The sequence below is a fragment of the Sylvia atricapilla genome, chromosome 16, assembly GCF_009819655.1.
Source record: "Sylvia atricapilla isolate bSylAtr1 chromosome 16, bSylAtr1.pri, whole genome shotgun sequence".
NCBI classification, from domain to species: domain Eukaryota; kingdom Metazoa; phylum Chordata; class Aves; order Passeriformes; family Sylviidae; genus Sylvia; species Sylvia atricapilla.
The window spans coordinates 230989-253685 of record NC_089155.1 but is presented as its reverse complement, the minus strand read 5'-3'; the positions used below and the strand labels follow the sequence as shown (position 1 = coordinate 253685).

Sequence of the window (22697 nt, the reverse complement as noted above, 5' to 3'; positions counted from 1 at the left end):
TGAGAGCGGTCAGGGCGCGCCGCCATGATGGGGGCGGAACCTGCCCGGGACCCGCTGAGGGACCGAGCGGGACCGACCCCGGCCCAGGAGGGGCTCGCCAGTGGCGGCAGCACCGCTCCGGGCGCCGCTCGCCAGCCCGGACCCCGCCGGACCCCGCCACGGCGCTGTGGGACACAGCCCGTCCCCGTGTACCCGGATCTCAGCTGGGGCTGAGCCGGCCTATGTGTCCCCACAGCCTATAGAGGCCGCCACGGGTCCAGGTGCGGCATCGCTGTCCGTGTCCCGAGTGTCCATCCCTGTCCCTGTACCAGCTGTGCCATGGCTGTCCCTGTGGCTGGGACTGTGGGCTGCCCCCGGCTATGTACAGCCCCAGGCTATACCCTGGTGTTCCCCACGTGCTGACACTGTCTCTGTCCCAACACGAGCCGTGCCCGGGCACCGTCTCCATGCACTTGTGGTGTAGGACAGCAGACGGGTCGTCTGTGAGCTGACAGGCCACCCATGACCCAGCTGCCACCTGAGTGCCGCGCCCGTGTAGGGGCCGCCTGCGTCAGCTGCCCCCAGTGTTCAGGTGTGCCCATGGAGCTGCCCCCATCCATCATGTGCTGACGCCACCGATGTGCCAGTGTCAGCTGTGTGCAGATGCCAAACGTGTGCCCAGACACATCCCTGTCCTCTCCTGGCCTGGCACGGCTCAGCGTGGTGGGGCCCTGACCACACTCAATGTACACCCCGCCGCCCACCAGGACCCAATATGGCTTCTTCCAGCAGAACAACTCCTTTATTTTTCACATCCCCCTGCCTTCGGGCATTTCATTTTCACCATATGGATACAGGGAAAGGAATCGCTCAGCAAGGAGAGAACCACGGGTCGCCCTGAAGACCTCAGTGGGCCAGATTCCAGCTGTAGCAAAGGCTTTGCTGTAAGTTTGAGGGGAAATGGTTCTTTCCCAAGTGAGTAAAAAGAATGTGGATTATATTTATGTGCTTTTCTCCCTCTTGCCACAATCATGTAATTGAAAATTTGAGCTGCAGTTGCTAGTCTCATCTGAATCAGTCATCTACATAGATAAGACACCTTTTAACAGGAACAAGACTAATGTTTTGATTCCAAGCCCCAGGCATGATGATTGGCAGGGAAAAGCAGCCCCTGGAAAATCAGACCTGAGGCCAGCTTAAGGTCCAGGTCAGAGTTCAAACCGACTGTGTATGTGTTTGGATTTTAGCTTGTTGTATTTAGTGATCAGGTCCAGCTTGCTGTGCCCCAGAGTCATTCTCTTCTCTGCCCCATACGCGCTGTTCTTTTCCAGCAGCACATCCTCTGGAAACTTGTCATAGCAAGGCACTACGGACTTTTTATCCCGTTTGAGGTGGTTGTATGGGGAGAAGAGGTCAAAATGGCTATGTCCAGGGCTCTGTCTCTTTTCCACCCCATAAAGCACATTCTCATTTTCAGCTGGCAGCTCCCCGGAGGTGGCTACAAGTGCTCTCTGGTTCAGGCTGCTCCCATTGCTGCTGGTACCCTCTGACAGGGACTGCAGTGGCTGCCCCGCTCTCGGTGGGGAGCAGTGGTTGCTGTTGGCCTTAGTGTCCCCCTGCTTACCAGGGTTATTGGAGGAAGGCTCCGGCTGCAGGAATGTCCTTGCTGGTATGAGGTTTGATTTGGGATATGAGGCTGGGGTGGGTTTATTTGGAGGACTGTTCGCTGAGTCTGGTGGTTCTTCTTGCTGTTTAGGCCAAGTGGGCTTCAGGAATGTGTCTTCTTTCCCCTTCTTGTTGCCAGAATCAGAGCTGGAACCTTGCTTTTCCTGGTGTGCACTGCAGCTGGAGTTTTTCATAAAGGGAGACACTTTTATGCTCCTGATGCTCACATTGGAAAGGCTGCTGGAGGGGCTCAGGGTCTCAGTATCATTCCCCTGAGTGGGTTTTAGAAGACAATTGTCAACTTTTGAGGTATTCCAAGAAGAGAGACATGTCCCAGGATCTGGCACACAGAAACTGGTCACTGCTCTGGACTCTGCATACAAGTACCGGAATTCCTTGTCGAACTCTGCAACAATTTGCCCACGGAAGTGGGTCACCAGGCCAGTGTGGACTTGGCTGCAAAGCCAGGTGAAACTGCAGGAAAAGAAACAAAACACATGTAACTTCAGTTCACAGAGTGCCAAAATGCCTAGCATGGATTTTAACATTCCAGTGATGGATTGCTACCTGATTTGTGGTGTTAAAACTTTCTTTATGTAGGTAGGTATGGGACTGTTCATGGAGATGAATGTGCTCATCAGTAATTACAAGAGAACAACAACAAACAATGGTTGTTTGATTTCAGCTCAAAGTCCCCTGCTCTTCCCTCGCCTCAGCACGAGCTGTGTTCTCATGTCCTGACATCTACAACACATGATGGGCTTGTAGGAGCTGCTGGGGCAGGCAGGAGATGAGGAACTGCCTTGAGGAGTAGAAGGTCTCCAGAGACCACAGGAATACCTCAGGACAGGAACGCTGCTGATGTTTCTTGTAAGTATTGCTGAGGATTCCCAAATGCAATAGAAGTTAATTCTTGGGTCAACAAATCCAGTCCCTGCCCTCCAAGTTAAGTGTTTTGGGATCTTTTCTGGGAGCTTGTCATATTCTATCTTAAAACTAAACTGGTTTTACCCTAGCTGGGGAAAAACTTCCATTAATTGCTACTCTGCAAATTTTCCTTATCTGTTTAATCCTACCTCTTGTTTGTGCTCAATCTGCAACCTAATTAGCTTTCCCCAATATAGCTACACATTGTAACCACATTCTCCTAATCTTCCTTTTCCTGATTAAACAGGGATGTTCCCCTCCAGAGTGGGATGCCCAGGCTCCTGGTCATCCCAGTCATCAGCTAATTTTTTATTCTTGCTGTAGTGAAACCAGACCAGCAGACTAAATGGGTCAAACCAGAATTTTCAGAAGTGGCAGTAGCAGCTGAGGGTGGCATTATTGGCTGCTAAAGCAAGACACTGATTCTGAAGAGCAGGATAAAATGACAGGAGTTCCAGGAGAGCAATTGTCATGGGAGATTACATTCTCAAGTAAATGTCGTTTCAGGACAAGATACTGGCACAGTGTTTTTGGACCTGATCAATGTTTTGCTCACAAGACAGCTGTTTGGGAACTTCTAGCAGGAAACCCAGCTCCTGGCTTGTCCCTGAGCACTCTGCAGTTGTTATAGGTGTTTGGTATGTGTACATTCATCAGTCACAGCCCAAAGAGAAACACAAAATGAAAAAAAAAATACTGCTTTATTAAAATATGTAAATTAGTTAAAAATGCAAAAGTAGTAAAAGAATGAAAAGATCTTTGTGGGTGCCATGAAGAGTACTCAGAAATACCATCCTGGAGGCCCAAAGCAAATGCATCCCTTCACAGAGATATGAGGGTGAAAAAATACAACCAGAAACTACCTGGGATGGCTACTTGACAGAGAAGCTCCTAAGCCCAGAGAGACCATCTTTGAAAAAGCTTGGGTCACACACCGCAAAAAGGGAAAGAAGAAATATTCAGCTCTTTTTGAGGTACATGGTCTGTGTGCAACAGGAGTGTTCAGATAATTCCTCTGCATCCTTTTATTGCACAGGAGCTTGGGATGCCCTGAGCCCCCTTTATACAGAACGCAAGGGAAGATCAGTCTCCTGTTGAGATCTCTGTAGAAGAGATTAGAAAACATCAAGAGAGCAGATATCAGCAGCTGGGCAGGAGCAGGGATCATCAGCCCAAGAGTGCCAAGAGAATGCCAGAATGAAATAGCTCAGCTCCTAACCAGGCTGTGGTGTTTCCCACTTGAAAGGGCTCTGGATATCAGGAGAGTGGCAGGTGCTAATGTGATATAATGTTTTTAGTGTTCCAGACCATTAAGTCTCACAAATTAGATAGATATAAGTTTGTAGTTACACAAATTAGTAGAGACTCTTCTAAAGAATACAATTAATGGCCGTACAGGAAATATGAGATAATAGGAAAGGCAGGTTTGGCAAAGGAATGTTATCTCTCAAAAAGCCCTGAGAGTTCTTTGAAGAAATCCAGAAGTCCAGACAGGGGAGATTTGATGGATAAACTCTGTCAAAGGCGTCTATCCCAAGGCACTTCCTGGCTCCCAGGAGTGCTGGTGGCCCCGGACACCTTGTCACAGTATTGTCCCCCATCCCAATGCACCCAGTCATCTCCTCTCACCCATGTGAAGTGCCCTTCCCCCTGTAAGGGAAGAGCATTCCCCCAGCATTAGGACTGTCCCTGCCGCTGATGCCTCTTGCCCCTCCTGTGTCCCAGTTTCCCATACTGATCCAGTGGGGTCCTGTTCACTCTGTGTCATGACAGGATCTGGAAGGAATCATCCAAGTTCCCTAGTGGCACAGCCTTCCTTGCCACAGCACAGGTTTCCAGGATGGGACAAGGTGGTCTTGCCAGTCATGGCTATTCCCATCGCTACAAACTGATAAAGGTCTTTTCTTCCCTGAATGGGCATAGCCAGGGAGTGATTTCTGGTATAAAAGTGAGGCACCGGATGAAGTTCACAGGTTACAAATCCAATCCAGCCAGGAAGAGCTACTTCCTTGCACAACACAACACCCACATTGGGCTTGGAGCTCCTCCTGCTGCAGGCCACCCTGGATGCTAAAAGATCATAGGAGCTTCTGAGAGCGGTAGGATTTTCCTGACATTACTTTTTCCTTATAACAAACTGATGCTCACAGCAGTCCTAGATCACCCTGATACACAGAGGACTCTGGGAGAGGATAGCTATAGGATAGGATCCCCTCCCTTCCCTGCTTTCGGACTCTCCGGGAGTGGTGCAGCTCAGCCCTTGGCCGGGAGATGGAGGTGCAGCATCACCTCCGGGCGGTGGGGAACACCGGCCGGTCCTCGCAGCACCCCCTGCCCCGGGGCTCTGGCGTGGGCCGAGCAGGAGCGGGAACAGCACCTGCGGTATTCCACAAGTCTCTGTCTCAGCAGCATTTTCGACAGTCGGATTAGTTCCCTGCGTGCCCCCCTGTGCAGCCGTGCTCTCCTTTGGGGTCACAGTGGCCTTTGCCTTTCCTCAGCTGTTTGTACAGGTGACTCCCGATCTGCACACTCAGCCTCCCTGCTTCGGCTCTTTCCAACAGACGAGATACCAATTTGCAGCAGAAGGTTTTTTGCTTCTTTCAACAGTTTCTCAAACTCATTTTTATTGTTCTTCTGTCAGTTGGGGTGTCACAAAGCCTTTCTTTTCTTTCCATATGCCAACACAAACTTCTGTGTTCTGTTTTTGCTCATGGCTAAATGCATGTACCATGTAACACTCATTACTAGACCTTTCATTTCAAGTGATATTTTCTTTGATGAGGTAAGAACAACTTGCCTTTATTGCAGCAAGCTCTTTTAGCTTGCTCCCAACACACTTGAAATAATTTCCATTCCTTTATTTTCATCTTTGTTTTGATCCAAACCCATGCAATGTATTCAACTAATTTGGGACCCATGTCTGCTATCTCTTATCTCTTGTTCCTTCTATCTTCTTGTTCCTCTCTATCCTTCCAGCAGCAGGCCTTGTCTCTTTCTCCTGGATTCACTTTTTATTTACACACCTGAGGACTCACTCCTCTCTGCTTTGGTGTGCCCCGCCAGGATGTACATAACTCATCTCCTGGCAATGTCCCTGCATTGCCATGTGTGTCACCTGGGGTTCCCTTGCTGATGCACTGTGCTTCCCACTCCTTACACACTCAGTTTCTGCTTAATTTGAATTTCTTTCCTGAGGTGACTACTCATCAAGATAGATCTGGAAATCCCTTTGCAAAGCTCTTTCCTCCTGCTTGGGCCACGGATACCTGTGAGTATAAGCACATTTCTTTGGAAGAAATTCCAGGCTCCCTCCAGCTTCAAACCCATGTAGCTTTATCTGTCCATTGCCAAATGTTTCTGTACTTCAGTTTTATTTCTCCTTAAGCCTTGTGTGGAAGCTTTTGCACTCCTGTAAACTTTTGCCTCTCATTTTTCAGTTTCAGCTGCTGTGTCAGCTTCAACCCCAGATCTTGAGTTTATCTCTCTAGCAAACATTGGGCTGCTTCCTCTCTGTGCCCATGACAGGATGCACAATGATACTGTGACCATCTGTCATTTTTAGCAGAGAAATTGAATCTCCTCTAAGGCAACTCAAACAGCCACATAACTCCCCTTCAGGCTGACAATACCAGCTCTTTTCTCTGGTTCTATTTTCTAGATCGTGTTTAGCTCTAGCCCCTATTGGCCCTTGGGTTCCTCTCACCTGCTGAAACAGTAAATATCTTAAGTGCTCAAATAAGCACCCTATTTCTTCTGGTGCCCAGAATAAACCTAAATAGCTAGATATATAATTATATTTAAGATTTTAGATTATTACTTTGCCTAGATACCTCAATCTAGTTTTTTTCCTTCATTTAGAAGAAACATAATGTTAAACATTTAATCAGTGTACACATAAGAGTTGAAGGATCTAAACTAATTTGCCTACATTGGTTTAAGATAAGAGCAGTGAGCTTGGTTTCCATATTTAGAAAACGCTGCAAAAATGTGCTTGATCTGTAGCAATAGGCAGAAATATATCAGAATAAATTAAAGAATCATAGAATCACAGAACATCCTGAGTGGGAAGGGACTGGGATCCTCCAGCCCAGCCCCTGGCCCTGCACAGACCCCCAACAACCCCACCCTGGGCACCCCTGGCAGCACTGCTCAAACACTCCTGGAGCTCTGGCAGCCTCAGGGCCGTGCCCATTCCCTGGGGAGCCTGGGCACTGCCAGCACCCTCTGGGGAAGAACCTTTTCCTAATATCCAGCCTAAATTCCCCTTACACAACTCCATGTTGTTCTTATTGTATGAATGAATAAAACCTGTGGAAGCAGAAGGACAGTTAAACTGTTTCTGCATATTTTGATCCTTTTCTTTATTACTCATCTCCTTGTTGCAGAGCTGCCAGACTGGAGTAACGCAATGGATAGCAGGGTGCAGTGGATTGCTTCAGACCAAAGCTGGGACGCATAGAAGGTCACACAGTTAGGTATCACTTCACTTTAAAAATAAATGCAAGAAAACTGTATTCTGATAAAAGGACAGGATGGAAATCTGTGACACTTGGGTAAGGAATTAGAATCAATGGAGGACATCTGAACAAATCAAGCTGTGTTTAGAAAGGTGTACAGTATGTACACCACAGTACAGTACACATCACAGGCTGTATGGGGAACGTTCCGAGCAGAGTGCTGATGGTAAATAAGCAACATTGAGGGGGTTCTGAGAGACTAAAGAGGCAGAAAGCAGAGCGATAAAGGGAGATCCTGCCAGGTTGAATGGGGGCCACTATGAGGAGAGTTGCCGAAACTGCATTTTAGACACTATAAATGATCACTTATTGGAAAAACTCCCCAGAAAGCCAACAAAAGGGGAAAAAACATTACCAGTTCAGAGAGTTTCTTTGTGGAGGCCACTCAGCAAAAAATAACCATGACCTAGCCATATCAAATAGTTTTTCAAGACCAAAATAATCCACAACAGTAATGCTTAACTTCACAGAGAAAGTGAGGAATGTTATTAAAAAGAAATTTAGAAGAGTAATCAAAAAAGTTAAATGCTTGAGGTGGCAAGAAGATTGTTTAAAGATGGTACATTAGAGTCTCAGAGAAAATGTACCTATTAAAAGAAAGACATTTTAAATCATAAAAAAATCTCACCATAGTTAAAAGGTATATTAAATGAAAATATTAAAGCAAAAAGCCTTCAAAAACTAGAAGTCAGCGATTTTCCAATTATGAACCAGGGAACAACCTATGATTTAATATTGAACAGTGTAGCACAGGAATGGAAAGTTTTAAATGTTAACCTTTTAAAGAGCTCTTGGAAAACTACAAACCAGCCAGACTTATTTCCATACTGAACAAACTGGTAGAAGCAAATAGAGAGTAAAATTATTAGATGCATAAATAACTATAATCATAATGCTGAAGACTCAGCATGTTTTTGTGGAAGGAAGCCATGCCTCAAAAGCCTCTTGCAGATCTTTGAGGGAAGCAGAAAGCACACAGATGTGTGCTATAAAGAGATTTTGACATGATCATTCAGCAAAGACAATTTTTGTTGTTAGAAAAATTAAGTGATCATGGAGTACATACAAAGGAAGGTCTTCTCAAGAAGTAGCAGTTGATTAAAGGTACAAACACTAGCAGCAGGTTTAATTTGGCCACTGGAAACCTAAAAGTTTTGTGCTGGGATCAGTGCTGTTCAACATGTTGAGGAATGTGCTAAAAAACTGTAGAAACTGTCCATGTCAGACCTCATGACAAAATTACTGTGGATCAAAAGAAAACTGGATAAACAGAAGCTGCAAGAGGATCTTATGGTAAGGGTGGGGGGGGGGTGGGATATGTGACAGAATTATGGACAATTAAATGTCAGTTAATTCAAACTCTGGAAACAAGAAATGACTGAAAAGCCAAGGATACTTCACCTGGATAAAAGATGGTTGATATGAGGGATTATAATGGAGGAGGACAAAATCATGGATGCTGTCAAGAAAGTAAATAGGAAACACTGATTTTCTGTGTCCAGGTTGTGGGAATTTGGGGACATCAAATGCAATTATCTAGCAGTAGGTCTACTGTAAACAACATAGATCATTTCTTCACACAAAACATAAATTAAACTGCATAACCCATTGCCAGAGGGTATCCTGGAGGCCAGACACGGTAGGAAAGAGTTTCCTGTAGTAAACTGAACTTAGAGAAGCACAAACAACATAAAACCCTTGAGTTCTGAAACCTCTGATCGTTGCACACAGCACTGCTGAACTGCAAAACCTCTTGCTGGGTAAGAGCACTCTTACCCTTGTTCCTGTATCATCATGAGACACCCCTGGTTCCACCCTGGATCTTTGGCTTTACTCAGTAACTGTTGTCATCCTTTGCATCTGGATTTCCCATTTGCAGGGAAAGTAATCTAAATATCTCCTATACAGGTTGCACTGTACCCAGGAACAGACATCCTGATTTTCTGCTATGAAAGTGTTTCTGACAAATGTTGAACAAATTCCTCAAGAAGGGAATGTTTCCGTAAGTCCAGAGCATCCTGCGCTTACTGATAAAGCACAGAATCAGATGTAAGACCCTATTCAACTGAAATACTATCTTCCAGAAGTTTCAGCTCTGCAGAGATCTGTAGAAGGGGAGCACATTACAGACCCCAGTCCCTGCCCTGAACGGCACAGGGAGGAACTGTGGAGGAACTTCCCAGAGAGTTGCACCTGCATTTTAAACCGATACACTAACTCTGGGTCACAGGGAAATCAGATGTTCCTCCAGCTCTGCAGTTCAATCCAGCTGACACATGCTCAGTTTTAGCCATTCAAAAATGAGTGATCCAGTTATGTAATCCCTGCCCCTGCAGCCAATGGAGATGGATAGAGGGATTTAAAAGACAAGTAGATGTGACATGAGTTAGCTGTGGGCTCAGCAGTGCTGAAGGAACAACTGGACTCAAGGCTCATAGAGGGCTTTTCCACCTACCCAATCTATGATTCTAGCATCCTGCGTTTTCAGGCAGTGATTACTCCATTGTTTTTAAGTGTCCTAGTGTGGTCAAAAGGCCATCAGACACTGCTCTCCATGTTGTTTAGAGATTTGACACAACCAGTTTCAACCATGCACTTCCATTTTTCATTCATTTTGCCCGAGTTTGGTGAGGTGAGACCTCCACTCTTGGAGATGATGAAGTCAACACCAAGGAGAAGGTGCAGCTTGAAGCTACAGCACTGATGAGGACACTGGTAGCCTGAAGGTCCAGCATGTGCTCACAGAGAGATGGAAACTGAGAGAAAGGGAGAGGGAGAGCCGTGTTCAAGATCTGATGGAAGGAGAATGAAAGTATTGCCAGGACATCAAATTCACACAGCAGGCTGTCCTAAGGAGCTGCACAATTTGTGAAGGATAATATAATGTTCAACAGTGTGAAAATGCTGTGGGAAAGATCTGCAGGTAGAAAAGTAACTAAATAGAGTCTAGTAATGAAAATATAGCACAAGAACAGTAGTTCTGACCCTCTGATCAAAACTGTGGAGAACCATTTTAACTGAGATCACAGAGGCTGCAAAACTAGGATGGGCAGCAGCAGTGGGAGGTTTCATCCATTCATACACATAGAGGTTAATGATTCACTGGGATGAACCATGGAGAAAAAGTTTTTGGAAGCAATAAATGATTACATGCCAAAATTAACTAGTCTAAATTGTTCGACCCACAAGAAAAGATGTGATTCAGGATGTGGTCTGGAATGGTATATGTAACTTGGTTCCACAGGCAGAAGTGGAAGAACGCATTTGTAAGAATGATTGCAACACAATTTTAACTCTTTAGTGGAGAGCAAACTAAATAAATGCAGCATGTGGACATTCAATTTCAAGAAAGGTAACTATGTAAAAATGCAGCAATCAGTCAAAAAGAGTTGAAAGGGAGCAGACCAAAAATCCCCAGGATGACTGGGGCTGTAGGTTGTTCACAAATGCTGACTGACAGTCAGTGCAGCATTTGTGAACAGTGGGAATCAGTGGGCTCATTTGAGGCCTGGGTGTCAAAAGGATGATGGCCAGGCCATAGCTGAGAATCTCAGTGAACTTCCTGCATCCATTGCTGGTGCTGGTGACACTGTGCTGATACACAGGAGTGAAACACTGAGATGTATTTCCCTCCTGTGCATCAGCACCACCAGAAAGGCCGAGGGCTGAGAGGTTTCTCATATGATCCCACCTGCAGAGAGGGCTCTTTATGGAGTCTTGAGGCTCACACATCCCTGGAGCTGCTTTCTACCCTGGGACATGCAGAGTGTACTGTGAAGAACAAGATTCCTGCAAGCATGAAGAAGCACAGCCTCCTTGGAAAAGGACAACAGGGCAAAGGCAAAGGCAAGCCCAGCTCACCAACCTGCTGGAGTCTGGTGAGGAAGCTAATGAGCACATGGATGCCCTCAGGCATGGAGGGGTGCAATGAAATCCCCAGGTTTGCTGGTGATCCTCAGGTCCTTCAGGTGGTTGGATACCTCACTGAAGGTGAGCAAATCCTGAAGGACCTCACAGAACTGAGCAAGTGGGCAAATATGTGGCAGATGAACTTCAGTAAAGGAAAATATGGTATATCCATAGGGAAAAATTATCTGTATGATGCTGAACCTGGAACAGCTCAGGAAGAAGCTTAGAATCATCAGCAGCAGTTGTCTGACATCATCAGCTCAGAGTGCAATGGCAACTAAAACATCCAGCAAGAGTCCCAGTCACAAACCAGAGTCTGGGCAACTTTTACCCCTCTGGAACATCTCAGTGCAGTGTATCAGGGGGCCCACATGCAGTTCTGGTCTCTGCACCTCAAGAAGGAGGTAGTGAGGTCACAGAGGGTGCAGAAAAACAGAATTAAAAAGGCTGAGAGATGCAGCAGCCACTGTATGAGGAGAGACTTCTGAAAAGTCCGAGGTCTTCAGGCAAGAAAAGGTCAGGAAGGATGGATAAGATGGAGGCTTGGAAAATTGTGAAAGCGCTGAGGTGAATGCAGGGTAGCTGTTGAACCAACATGCAGCACCAGGAGTTACGTTATTCAGTATTTTGGTAAGGAATATTTCCTCAGTGTCACCAGTCCCTGCCACAGCAGTTGCTGTATTTTCTTACCTGTATGTACCAGCAAGAACTTGATCACAATCAACCAGGACAAACTTCTCCAGAACCTGGCCTGCAAATTTCTTGCCTGCTTTGCTGTAGTACGTGTCTCCACTCAGGCATCTTATGCGCATGTTCTGAAACCAAAGCAGGGAGAGTTGGTAAGGGGCCATGTACTGAACTAAACTGAGATGTTCCCTTGTGCATTACTGCTGGACTGCCCCAAGCTCATGCTCTGCTCCGAGAAGTAGAACGCAGCAAGGCATTAAGTATTTCTTGGCTCCTACATACCAAATATTTTGTCACACTGCCTGCTTCTACAGGATAAAAAACCAGCAAAAATTAACAAGTTACACTCAAGTGCAAATTCTAGTTTGAAAAAAAATTGGGAGAATCCTATGAACCTACAGATCAATTCTGACGTATGTAGAACTATCCAATTTCAACACCCCACTCTTAGCTGATGGCTCTGCATTGAACTAAATTTTGATGCATAACAACTAGCTAGTTTCTAATCAATAGTGTGCTGCTCTGATTTTATACAATGACAGGCTTAAAACACCACTCAGTTAAAAAAAATTACAGAGAGGAATATCTACATATTAAGGAATTCTTTTTATCAATACATTTTAAAATTACATTATTTTCAGCTGCTATACTCAGCTGAAGGAGACCTGATGCTCTACTGCAAATACTTGTCTGGTACAACCTTGGCTTGTAAAACCAACTGCCCAGAATAAACTGGGGAATATGGCTCTTGGTATCCACTGGGAGCCTCTTTCATAATGTGATGTGTATTCCCTTAATAGAAGTTATTTGCACCTCAGGTGAGGAAGGCAGAAGAGCAGAACAATCACTGGAAACTGTTACTGAGCTGCTCTGTGTGATACAGTGCCAAAGAAAACATCTGGCATGTAAATAAACATCCCTAAGGCTACACCTATGTGGGGCTGCCAGGTCATTCCTCCCTGCCCTCCAGGCCAGCTCCCCTGATACCTGTAGCACCTCTGGTACACCAGGAGCTGTCACAAGCTGTCACCGCCTGCATTTGACCGGGCAGATCTCTCTGTGGGCAGCTCATTCCTGCCGAGCATCAGCCCAGCTACAGACAAAGCCCTACAGCAGCCAGGTCGGCGTCGAGGCCGATTTGCTCCTGACACAGGTGGGCGCTTAGGGAATGTGGCGGTGCCTCGCCACCACCAGCAGATTTCCGGCCAGGCACAGGAAAGGGACAAGCACCAGCAGCTGGGATTTGCCTGCAGATGTTCTCCAAAGGGCGCGGTTCCACGCCCCTTCCAGCTTTCCGGAGCTGCCCCTGGACACCCCTGTGCCCTCTTCGCCTGCCTCCCACAGGGCTCAGAGCAGTCCCCCTTCGGGGCAAGGAGCGAGGCAGGGACCCTGCGAGGCTTCCCTCTGCTGCCAGAGTCCCGGCGGCCAGGAGCTGAGCTTCCCTCGGGGAACACGCGCCAGGTGGGGAAGGCTTGGCTCTCACATTGCAGTGAGGGTCTCCCAGCCCACCCGGGAGCACCACCGCCCTCCAGGGCTGCACAGCAGCAAATACGCTCCTGACCACTGCCCATCCAGGCTCCTTCTTGTGGTGGGCAATGGCAGCTGGGGAGAGCAGGAAGAGGGGACAATCATTTATGATGCTGCCCCTAATACTGCTGCAGACCCTGATTTCTGCTCAGGTGATTTCCTGAGCTTCTTGTGATTTGTCTCAGTTGGAAGCCCACCGTGATCTCTTCTCCAGGTACTGATCCAGTGTCCTCTTGAGTTCACGGAAACTTCAAGCAAGGACAGAGCTGGAGCTTCAGAATTTTGGCCCGGTGGAACTCACTTGTTTTTTTATGTCCCAGAACATATCCTCACCAGCCACCTATGAGAAGGGAGAAAGCTTTTCCCTGTAATGGCAGCTAAGCATTGGAACAAGTTACTCAGAAAGACTGTGTGGTCTCCATGCTTGAAGATCTGCCAGATGAGACCAGGTAAGGTGACCTCACAGGTGACACTGTTTTGAGTGGGAGGCTGGGCTTGATGACGCCCTAAGATCCCCTGGATTAACCTGTGATCCTCTGAAATAACACCACAAGTCGCTGATTCAGACCAAGATAATGCTGAATACTTGGAGAAGTGTTCACCTTGTCCTGTGGCCAGTCAACACAGGGATTTTTTTCTTCCACTGCCGAAGTTTTAGTAATACTAGTTCTCACTGGGAGGAGCTTCCTCCCCCTCCTCCTCCCTGAGGAAATTAAAACAACTTCAGGTAAGGGATGTTCCATAAATTTGTCACCACAGTATTTCTTCACTCCCTTTATCATTTCCAAGGCTGGGTGAGTTTCTGATATCTGGTTCATTTTTATCATCCTCTTCTTCCTCTCATCAATTCAGACCCTGAATCATCCCAAGATGAGAATTCTGCAGTCTTGCAGGAAAAGCACCCCGGTACTACTCTTGCTCCATTCAGACAGTAGTTTCAGGTTCAGCAGACAAATGTTTGAAAACTCCAACTTAAGACTTCTGCTGTCACTGCTGCTAATGCTTCACACAGGATTTTCTGATGGTCAGCACTAGAATTTGCCACCAGCAGACTCACATGTTGTTTTCAGAACTAAGATGCTGGAAGGCAATTACCCCAAATCTGCCATTCAACCCCAAATTGTCACCAGTTCTTCCAAATGGAGATTTACCACGACATCCTGTCACAACTTAGAGGCAGGAATAAAATATGTACCCTCATTCCACTCGGATGTGTATTCAGCCTGTAGGTAATGGACTGCTTAGGTGCATCAGTGTAAGAGACACTTCAGATGGAGAGCTGCTAGTGAGTCATGGGTTGGGGAGGCAAGTGTTAATTACCCATTCAGGCACATGACATGACATCAGACCTAACAAAGAGACATAGACACCTCCATAGATATAAACTTATTCTAATTTTAATTTTAAAAATGGCCTCCTCCTGAATAAGAAGCAATAACATATATTTTGGAGATATGGAATTCATCTGAATGCACCAGGTCATTTCATTGTGGAAGCTATTTATGGAAGCAAACATGCTCCAGCATGGAGCAGTTTTCACCAAGAGCTGCCATCTCAAGAGTCAGGATGAAATGGGTCTGGCTTTTTAAGAAGCAAGACAGAACAGAGCTTCACCAGCATGGTGGAAGAATCAAAGAATCATTTAGGTTGGAAAAGACATTCAAGGTCAAGTCCAACTTTGTCAACTGGACCAGAGCACTGTGTGAACCTTTGTGTAGACAGGTTAAAAATTGGGGAAAATTAAGACACCTTAACTGCATCTATTTGGAATATCCTGTTGTTGTTTTGGTGGGGGTTTTTTTTGCATTGTCCCTAGCTTGATTTTTAGCTAGGAATGCTTTTGAGCTAATTGGAAAATTTCCAAGTGTTCTCCACAAAAATGAAGGCAAAACCCATGAAACTGGTGGCTGGAGTGGAATCAGTGCTCTGGGGAATCCTGCACACCCAGGGAAGGAGCACTGCTGGCCTTACAGAAATAACAAATGACAACAAAAAACAACTTCCATTGATAGGTGGTAGCCATAAGCTGTGATCAGCAGGATACTGGGGTACATCTCTGAGGTTGCAAAGTTCCTAAGAGAGCTTGTGGCACTGTCACATTCATTTTTACTGTTTATCTGCTCTGGGCATCACATGCTGATGATGGGCATCCACTGAGCAGGAATTGGGTTTTTTACAAATCCCTCATGGACCCACAACTGAATTGCAGCTGAACTGCATTAAGCAGCACCTTAATGTGAGATTTTTAACCTGTGGGTTCAGCAGAAGGACATGATGGGGTTTGTAGCAGTACATCTGAGGGGACTCACTGCTCCTTGCCCTCCCAGCTATTGCCCTGCAGCAGCTCTGGGCAGAATTTGAATCCGTGAGCTCAGGGATCTGAACTATGAGCAATTAAAGTCTCTATGTCCTAGAGCAGGGGCTGTGTCCTCTCCCCCATGTCCAGATGATCCAGGTTCACATAAACTAAATGTCCTAACCTCCCTCTGCATCTCAGCATCTCATTGACCCCCAGTTTCACAGCCTCTGCGTGGAAAACTGAAATGGGGACCATAAAACATCAATATATGTGACTAGGAAGCTCCTGCATGCCTTCTTCTGCACATCCAGACAGATCTCAGTTTCCAAGAGCAAACAGCCTTGGTTTCTTAGCCTGGGACAGGGAGATAAGGAATTAATTCTAGGGAGAAGGGATTCTAGATGGATCCCAAGATGGATTCTAGGGACCAGACAGAGGGAAGAGAACACACAGTACATTGTTTTTATCAATTCCAAGACCTCTTTATCATATCCAGTGTGTGACTGAAAACTTACTGGGAAGCTGTCCTGAGTAAGAGCCATTTTATTGCACATTTCCACAAAATGCTTCAAATACTCTTCATCCAGGATCAGGTAAATGGGGACGTGCCGTCTGCTTGAGGCCTCCAGCAGGTCACAAAGAATTTCCATGTCTGTAAACAGATCCATCACAATTGCTATCACCTGGCCAGGAGAAAAGAGGTGTGGGGAAAAAGAAACACAAGAGACTGTTGAAATCTCATGTCCAAGTGAACTATGCTTTAAACTATGTGCTTTAAACTATTCAAATCTCCTGAGTTACTGAGACTCTGTGACCACCTGAATGGAGGTGATTCCGGACCTTTGTGTTTAACAGCCCTTACCCCACTGTGGCAGCTAAAATCAAATTTTAATAACTATTTAGACAATCCCCACCTGGGTACCTCCTGTCTCATCTGCTATTCACAGAAAGAAATAGCTGAAAGGGTAACCCGTGCACAAACTCTGAATTTCAGTGGTGCAACCTGTATGTCTTGCCTTAAGAAAATCTGCCAAGAATAAAGCATATAAACAAGAGCTGAGACTGAGCAAAATCCTTGTTCAATCAGCAAGAGTGATTCTACATGACTGGTAGATTAATATGAAAAAGTACAATTTTTTTTCAGGACGGACATCCTGCCAGGTGAGGGAGAAGGTATCGTGATAAAGTATGTGCAAATCCTCATTCCAAGATTAGATTCTAGGAGTGCCTAGACAAAATCAGAGAATAATGTGCATGGAAATGATGCCTTCCCTGTCTCTGCTGGCAGGACTCCTGCTCATGCAGCCAGGGATGCAAGTGATGGGTATGAAACCTGACAGGAAGAAGAAAGAATAATGGTAAGATTATTAAAAAATAAAAATATATGTATGTCAATAAAATGAAGATAAGGTCTCCAAGGAAGGGGCTTTAAATAGGAAAAGAATTTTAAAGAGAACTGCCAGTTCTTTAAAGAATGAAGTTGAAAAAGGCCATGGCAATCCATCACACTGTGGAGATGGAGTGGGAGGCAGCAGACTGTCATGGCTACATGAATTCTCCAGAAATGGGAATGAAAATACGGAAAACAGAAGGTAAGTCATGACAAGCAGCTACAAGTGAGTTCACCCAAGACTATGAAATTCAAAGTACAGAATGACCTGCAATAAGAACAATGCATCAAGGGAAATCAGCCATAAATAGATCCAGGTGGGATTGGAGACCCTGCTGCTCTGTTCCTCATGGAATGAAGTTGCCAACAGACAACACTGAGGGGGCCTTTATTTGGATGAGGAAGTGACTGTTGGGAAGTGACATCTATTAGCTGTCACTGTCAGGGTCAGGGGGACATGTTGGAGAAGGGAGGAACAGACAGGAGAGCACTTGCTGAGCAGGATGATTTGTCACTGCACCTGAGGGTGCCCCCAAAACCCATCTCTGTGATAATGCCCAACAAATTGTCATTGGTCCTCAATGTCTTGCATGAGTCCCCAGGCCCAGCTCAGTGCTGCAGGGTTTGGGGAAGAACCTTCCCATAGGATGGTGTGATCCCAGACATCGACACAGGACACAAGGCAGCTGTCTAGAGCTAAAAATCATTCCTGCTGTCCAGGCCAAAACCATATCTCCACCCTCTCACCCTTGTCCCAGGAGATACAGGCTGCAGAACCTGACTGCAAAGGGCACCTCTTTTGTTGCCCTTGTCAGCCTTTTCTTCCCAGAAGCTTTACAAGAATTTGGCAGACTTCTCCCCTCTTGAAAGGTGCCCATCTGTCATGGAGAGCAGTCAGCCCTGGAGGAGCTCTGCAAGCACTGAGAAGCATCTTCAACTTCCCAAATTAATGTTGCTGCTGGTCTATCAGCAAAAGGTACCACTGAGACCCGTAGTATAAAAGGACTTTGCCACATCTCTCCACATTGTCCTCCAACCAAAGGCCAACTGCAATTTAGCCAAATTTCTTTGATGGGTCCCACATCCTCTGATGATGAAGCATCATGAAAAACTACACCCCAGACCATGTGTAAAAGCCTTAGGCAAGTCCCTCTCAGCCAGACTTTACCTCATGATATTCAAGCTCATCTCAAGCTTAGGTTTGAGGCAAGTTTGTCCTGGGGACAATGTATACTCTGCTTGAAAGTCAATGTGATGGTGTCAAGGAAGACCGAAGCTCCTTTGTCCCCAGATCCCACATGTTGAGGGGCACTGCCTGTACCCAGGGTGTGCAGGAAGTCCCCACCATCTTGCTTTCCTCTACCAGTGCTTGCAGGCTTTGGCAGGGCTGGTTGCCACAATTCAGGCTGATCCTTGCCCAAAACCGGCACTGCCAGCGCCGCAGTGTTCACTGTGAGAGGGATGGGGCTGAGCAGACAGCAGCACATGGCAGTCACCCATGGCAGCCGATGCCCAGGCTGGATGCAGGTGGCTGGGCTGAGGCATCAGGGAGAGCCCCAGGCACCGAGGCCAGCTTGTGCAAGCTGGGTGGAGCCCTGATAGGCACACTCAGGCTTTCCAAAGCGGGTCTTAGCTTGATCGGGAGGTGGAGCAGGCTGAGCACTGCTCACACCTTCTTCCTTCGCAGTGCTCCCGGTGTGCAGCAGGGCCCTGGGCAGGGAGGACGGCAGTGTCCCCGTGTGTGCTGCAGTGGGGACAGAGGGGAGACTGTGCCCTCTCTGCAGGGAGAGATGCCGGTGCCCGTGGGGCTGCTCATTGTAACTGTGGGTATCCATAAGGGCACTGAGATCAACATATCCTTTTGGAAATCAAAGCAGGCAGCTCTTACAATTTCATCAGATCAATGCCAAAGCTGAGATATTTGGGGGGAAGAAGACCCTGGAAATTTTTCCCCCTTAAAACTCCTAAAGCAGTGGGAGTTGAATATCTGAGTACCATTTGCAATTCAGGTTCCTTACAGCTCATGTCTCACATTTAGAGCTTTGGGCATTCAAGTCAGTTGGGCCTTACAAACCTAAACCTATGCCAGTGCCTCCAGCCCCTCCATTTCAGTGGTGGGGGCTGCAAAGCTGGGGCTGCCTCGGGGCATCCCTGCTCCTCACCATGCTGATCATGATCTCTGAGCCCATGGCTTGGCCTTGGCAGGTCAGGATGCTACAGAGACACAGCTGCCCCACAGGCTTTAAAAAAATTCACACCTTGCCATTGTAGGGTTAAACCATGACATTTCCAAACCCACTTCTGGAAACTCACAATTCAGCAATTACTAGAGTCATCACTTTAGGAATTACAGCACTTACCAGAACCCCACTGGGGTTTGCCATCTGTCTGGTTTCTAACCAGCACAGCTGGTTTTACTGGTATTTGCCAATAGCAGTGTGGTTTGGGTCATTACTACAGTGGTGCCATTTGATCTCTTGCTCCCTTGGGGACCGTCAGGGACCCTTCTGCCACCAGGCACAATCACGAGTGCACAGCCAGAATCCAAGGGGCACAAGAGGAGTGGAAGAAGCAGCATGAACAGTTCAAACCAGATTGGAGCTCATCCAGCAAGAGCAAAATTGTAATAGTATTATCAAATGAAGGCAAAGGTGTGGCTGCACTGCATCTTCTTATGTCTGCAAAGGGAAAAGCTCAAATCTGAACATCCATCTTCAAAGAGAGCTGGTTAAATACAGCAAAGGCAATAGACCAACCACACCAGCAAGAGATACCCATGAAACAAATGCTCCTTTTGCTAATTTGTCAATACACATATGCTGTTGCAAGAGATGTCAGCTGACGTTGCTCTGTGTGACTCTACCAGGGAAGAAGCAAACAGCATTTCAAGACACACACCTCCCTGTCTAGAGGACCTGGGAAAAGCAGTTGGGGATCTCAACATCTCTCTCACATCACACCAGCACCGCATCCCCCACCAGAGGAGAAACAGTCTAAAAGAGGGATCTATGACAAAAGCTGAAAGTCTAGTGTCAAAAATACTGGAAACGTAGAAACAGCAGCTGCAAAGTGAAAAACAAGGTTCTCCAAATGGTTCATACTGGCACTTCAAGCAAAGGAAGTTTTTACCTCTGGTTGCTCTTTTGCCATTAAGATACATAAGTAACATCCTTTTGGATGGTTTGTTGAGCAAAATTACTTAGTAAGTACTTAAATATGTGTAACTGGGGTTGTGAATGAGCTGAAATTGCCATCAATCATAGAGTTAATCATGGGAAGCATTGGCCAGAGCTGCTAATACAGAAGCCAGTAGAACACCAGTAATAAATCAGTAAGATACCTAAAATCTCATTCTCACATTTCACACAACAGTAAAAAACATTGTGTGAAACGCCCAACTCAAACATCAAGGGCAGAAGATTGTCAAGGCTTTGTCAACCCAAGCAAAAAAAGCAAAAAGCTCAGAGTACTTGTACTGAGAGTACAATAAAGCATGCACTGCCCGGGCAACTTGCCCGCAGCAACTGAGAAGTTCCTGGGAACTGAGAAAGCAGCAAGATGTTTTTCCTGTGGCTTAAAGAGTCATAATATCACTGAAGATCCGGGACACGTGCTGAGTGACGGGAGGACACTTCTTGGTAGTTGTTTACTCTGTGCATTCTGCCATGACTGTGCCTTAATCCCCACTGCTGACAAGGATGGGGTCAATATCACAGAACTTTTCAGATCATTTAAACTATCATAGATCAGATGCCTGCCAGGACAAACAAAGCTTTTTGCCACTTATTTCCTGGACCAAAACTTCCTGTAATTGCCTATAAGATACAATTGGAAGTTCAGGCATTAAGCAAGGGCTGCTTACAACTGAGCAGCAGCTGATGTGACAAAATGGTCTTTTGGGCAAAAAGAAAAAGATCCCCCATTCACCTCATATCACACCCAAACTTCATTGATATGTGGCTCTTTGAGGATGTTTTAATGTTGCACAGCAATCTGAGCTTCTGGGAATACGTATATTCATTTGCTCAGCTCTGCTGATGGTTATAGATGATCACACTTGAGCTGCAGAGATCCAGGTGATTCCTTATCTCCAGCTTTTGCACGAGCAATAATGAATGTAAGGAGTGACCATGAAGTTAAATAGGAAACTACTGAAGCGATAAGAGAAACTGCCAGAAGCCGACTGCTTAAAGTGAACTTTGCTCTAAATATTTCCTCAATATCTCAACACAAGTACTACAAAAGAAGATTGATGTGAAACAGCTGAAAAGAACCATAAAGAGGACAAAGACAAAAGCTGTAAATGTGTCTGAGATAGTTGTCTGAGCTGCTGCTTTCACAGAGAGTACAGTGGCAAGACAAAAGAAACAACAAGCAGCATAATTGAGTGAATAAATTCATGCCAGCATTGTGCTTGGTAGGCAGGCACTGTAGTCATCCAGTTTTTATTACATCCAAGGGTTGTAATAGCACAGCACAAACTGTGCAATGGGGCAAAATAGGCTGATCTTACTCATCCCCGAGGAGTCACAGACATAAACCTAGGAGACAGGATTCAAACTTAATTCAAACCACAGGCAGGGATTTTCAGTCCCACAAATTTACTCAGGTCGTATGTGGTGAGGTCCTGGCTCAGGCTGCCCAGAGGAGCTGTGGCTGCCCCATCCCTGGAAGTGTCCAAGACCAGGCTGGACACTGCTTTAGTAAAAAGTGTCCCTGCCCATGGCAGGGCATGCAATGAGATGGACTTTAAGGTTCCTTCCAACACAAACCATTCTGAGATTCTATCTCTGACAGGAACTCACCAGTGGTATTGTCTTTTCCAGCTTAAAATGACGGCCAGGGCTGGAGAAGAGCCCCGGCTGTGGAGAGGGGAGAAGGGGTGGCAGGGACACACAGAGCCAAGGACACTGCAGGCCCTGCCACACACCCACGCCAGGTTCTGGGACTACTCTGTGTCTGTGGCTGCAGGGACAGACACAGAGTCCATGCCCTGCAAGGGCACTGTCTGGATGTCATGAAATCCCAGGCAGAAAGAAATTACAAGAAAGGAAAGGAGCAGGAACAGCTACAGATCTGCTGCAGAAAAAGCAGTCACATCATGCCAGACATGTAGAGAGCAGCGACAGCATGGAGTGTGTGGTTACAGGTGTGGGACCAGCCACCAGCCCCAGGCACTGTGGCACAAGGCTCCCCTCAAGGGACACAGCTCTGTACGTACCGTCCGTGCCCGGCTGATCAGAGACCGGACCAAATCCTTAATGCTGTTCGTTTTGTTTCTTTGGAAAATCACAGTGGCTTGAGTCTGGCCAGACACTGTGAGGAGTGGCATCCCTGGCCACCCCAGCTCCAGCTCCGGAGGGTGCACATCAGACATGAGGGGGAAGTAGGTGCCCGATGTTAGTTCAGAGTTGAGGGAGAACCTGTCTCCAGTGTCTGCATCACCAGGGTCAGCTTCTTTGTCTTTCATTGCACTGGGGTCTGTGAGGTTTTGGTTCCTCTGATGGCTGATATATTCCATGTCCAGGGTGGAAAGAAACGGCAGCTCCCTCTCCTCAGTGATAGCACTCAGGTAGCCGCGCTCCCCCTGCTCAAGAAAGGCGTCGATGGCCAGCCTGGCTGTCTCACTGTGCTGGAGCACCAGCGGGGTGGGCTCCCTCCACCACGGCTTCTTCAGCTGTTCTAGGCGGCTCTTCAGTGGCCCAGACACCCCTTGCTGGCTCCCATAGCTGCGGTGGAGCTGAGGCCTCACCTCGACTGCCAGGTAGTTGAACATGACTGGAGCTGCTGATGCCAA

At 46.7% G+C, this 22697-nt stretch overlaps 1 protein-coding gene across 1 annotated transcript; it reads right to left on the bottom strand.

Moving 5' to 3' along the window:
• Window positions 1–812: 812 nt before the first annotated feature.
• On the bottom strand, window positions 813–22697 carry FAM83C (family with sequence similarity 83 member C). The gene is made up of 4 exons (XM_066330414.1): window positions 22122–22697; window positions 16026–16193; window positions 11688–11812; window positions 813–2118 (listed from the first exon to the last, which is right to left on the bottom strand). The coding sequence occupies exons 1-4, from the start codon at window positions 22674–22676 to the stop codon at window positions 1188–1190; spliced, it is 1779 nt and encodes a 592-aa protein (XP_066186511.1). The 5' UTR covers window positions 22677–22697; the 3' UTR covers window positions 813–1187.

Coding starts and splice junctions, on each gene's coding strand:
- FAM83C (XM_066330414.1), bottom strand. CDS start 22,676: ATGTTCAACTACCTGGCAGTCGAGGTGAGGCCTCAGCTCCACCGCAGC. Junction 16,194..22,121: donor TGATCAGCCGGGCACGGACG/GTACGTACAGAG, acceptor TCTCCTGGCCAG/GTGATAGCAATTGTGATGGA. Junction 2,119..11,687: donor GTTCTTGCTGGTACATACAG/GTAAGAAAATAC, acceptor CTTTTCCTGCAG/TTTCACCTGGCTTTGCAGCC.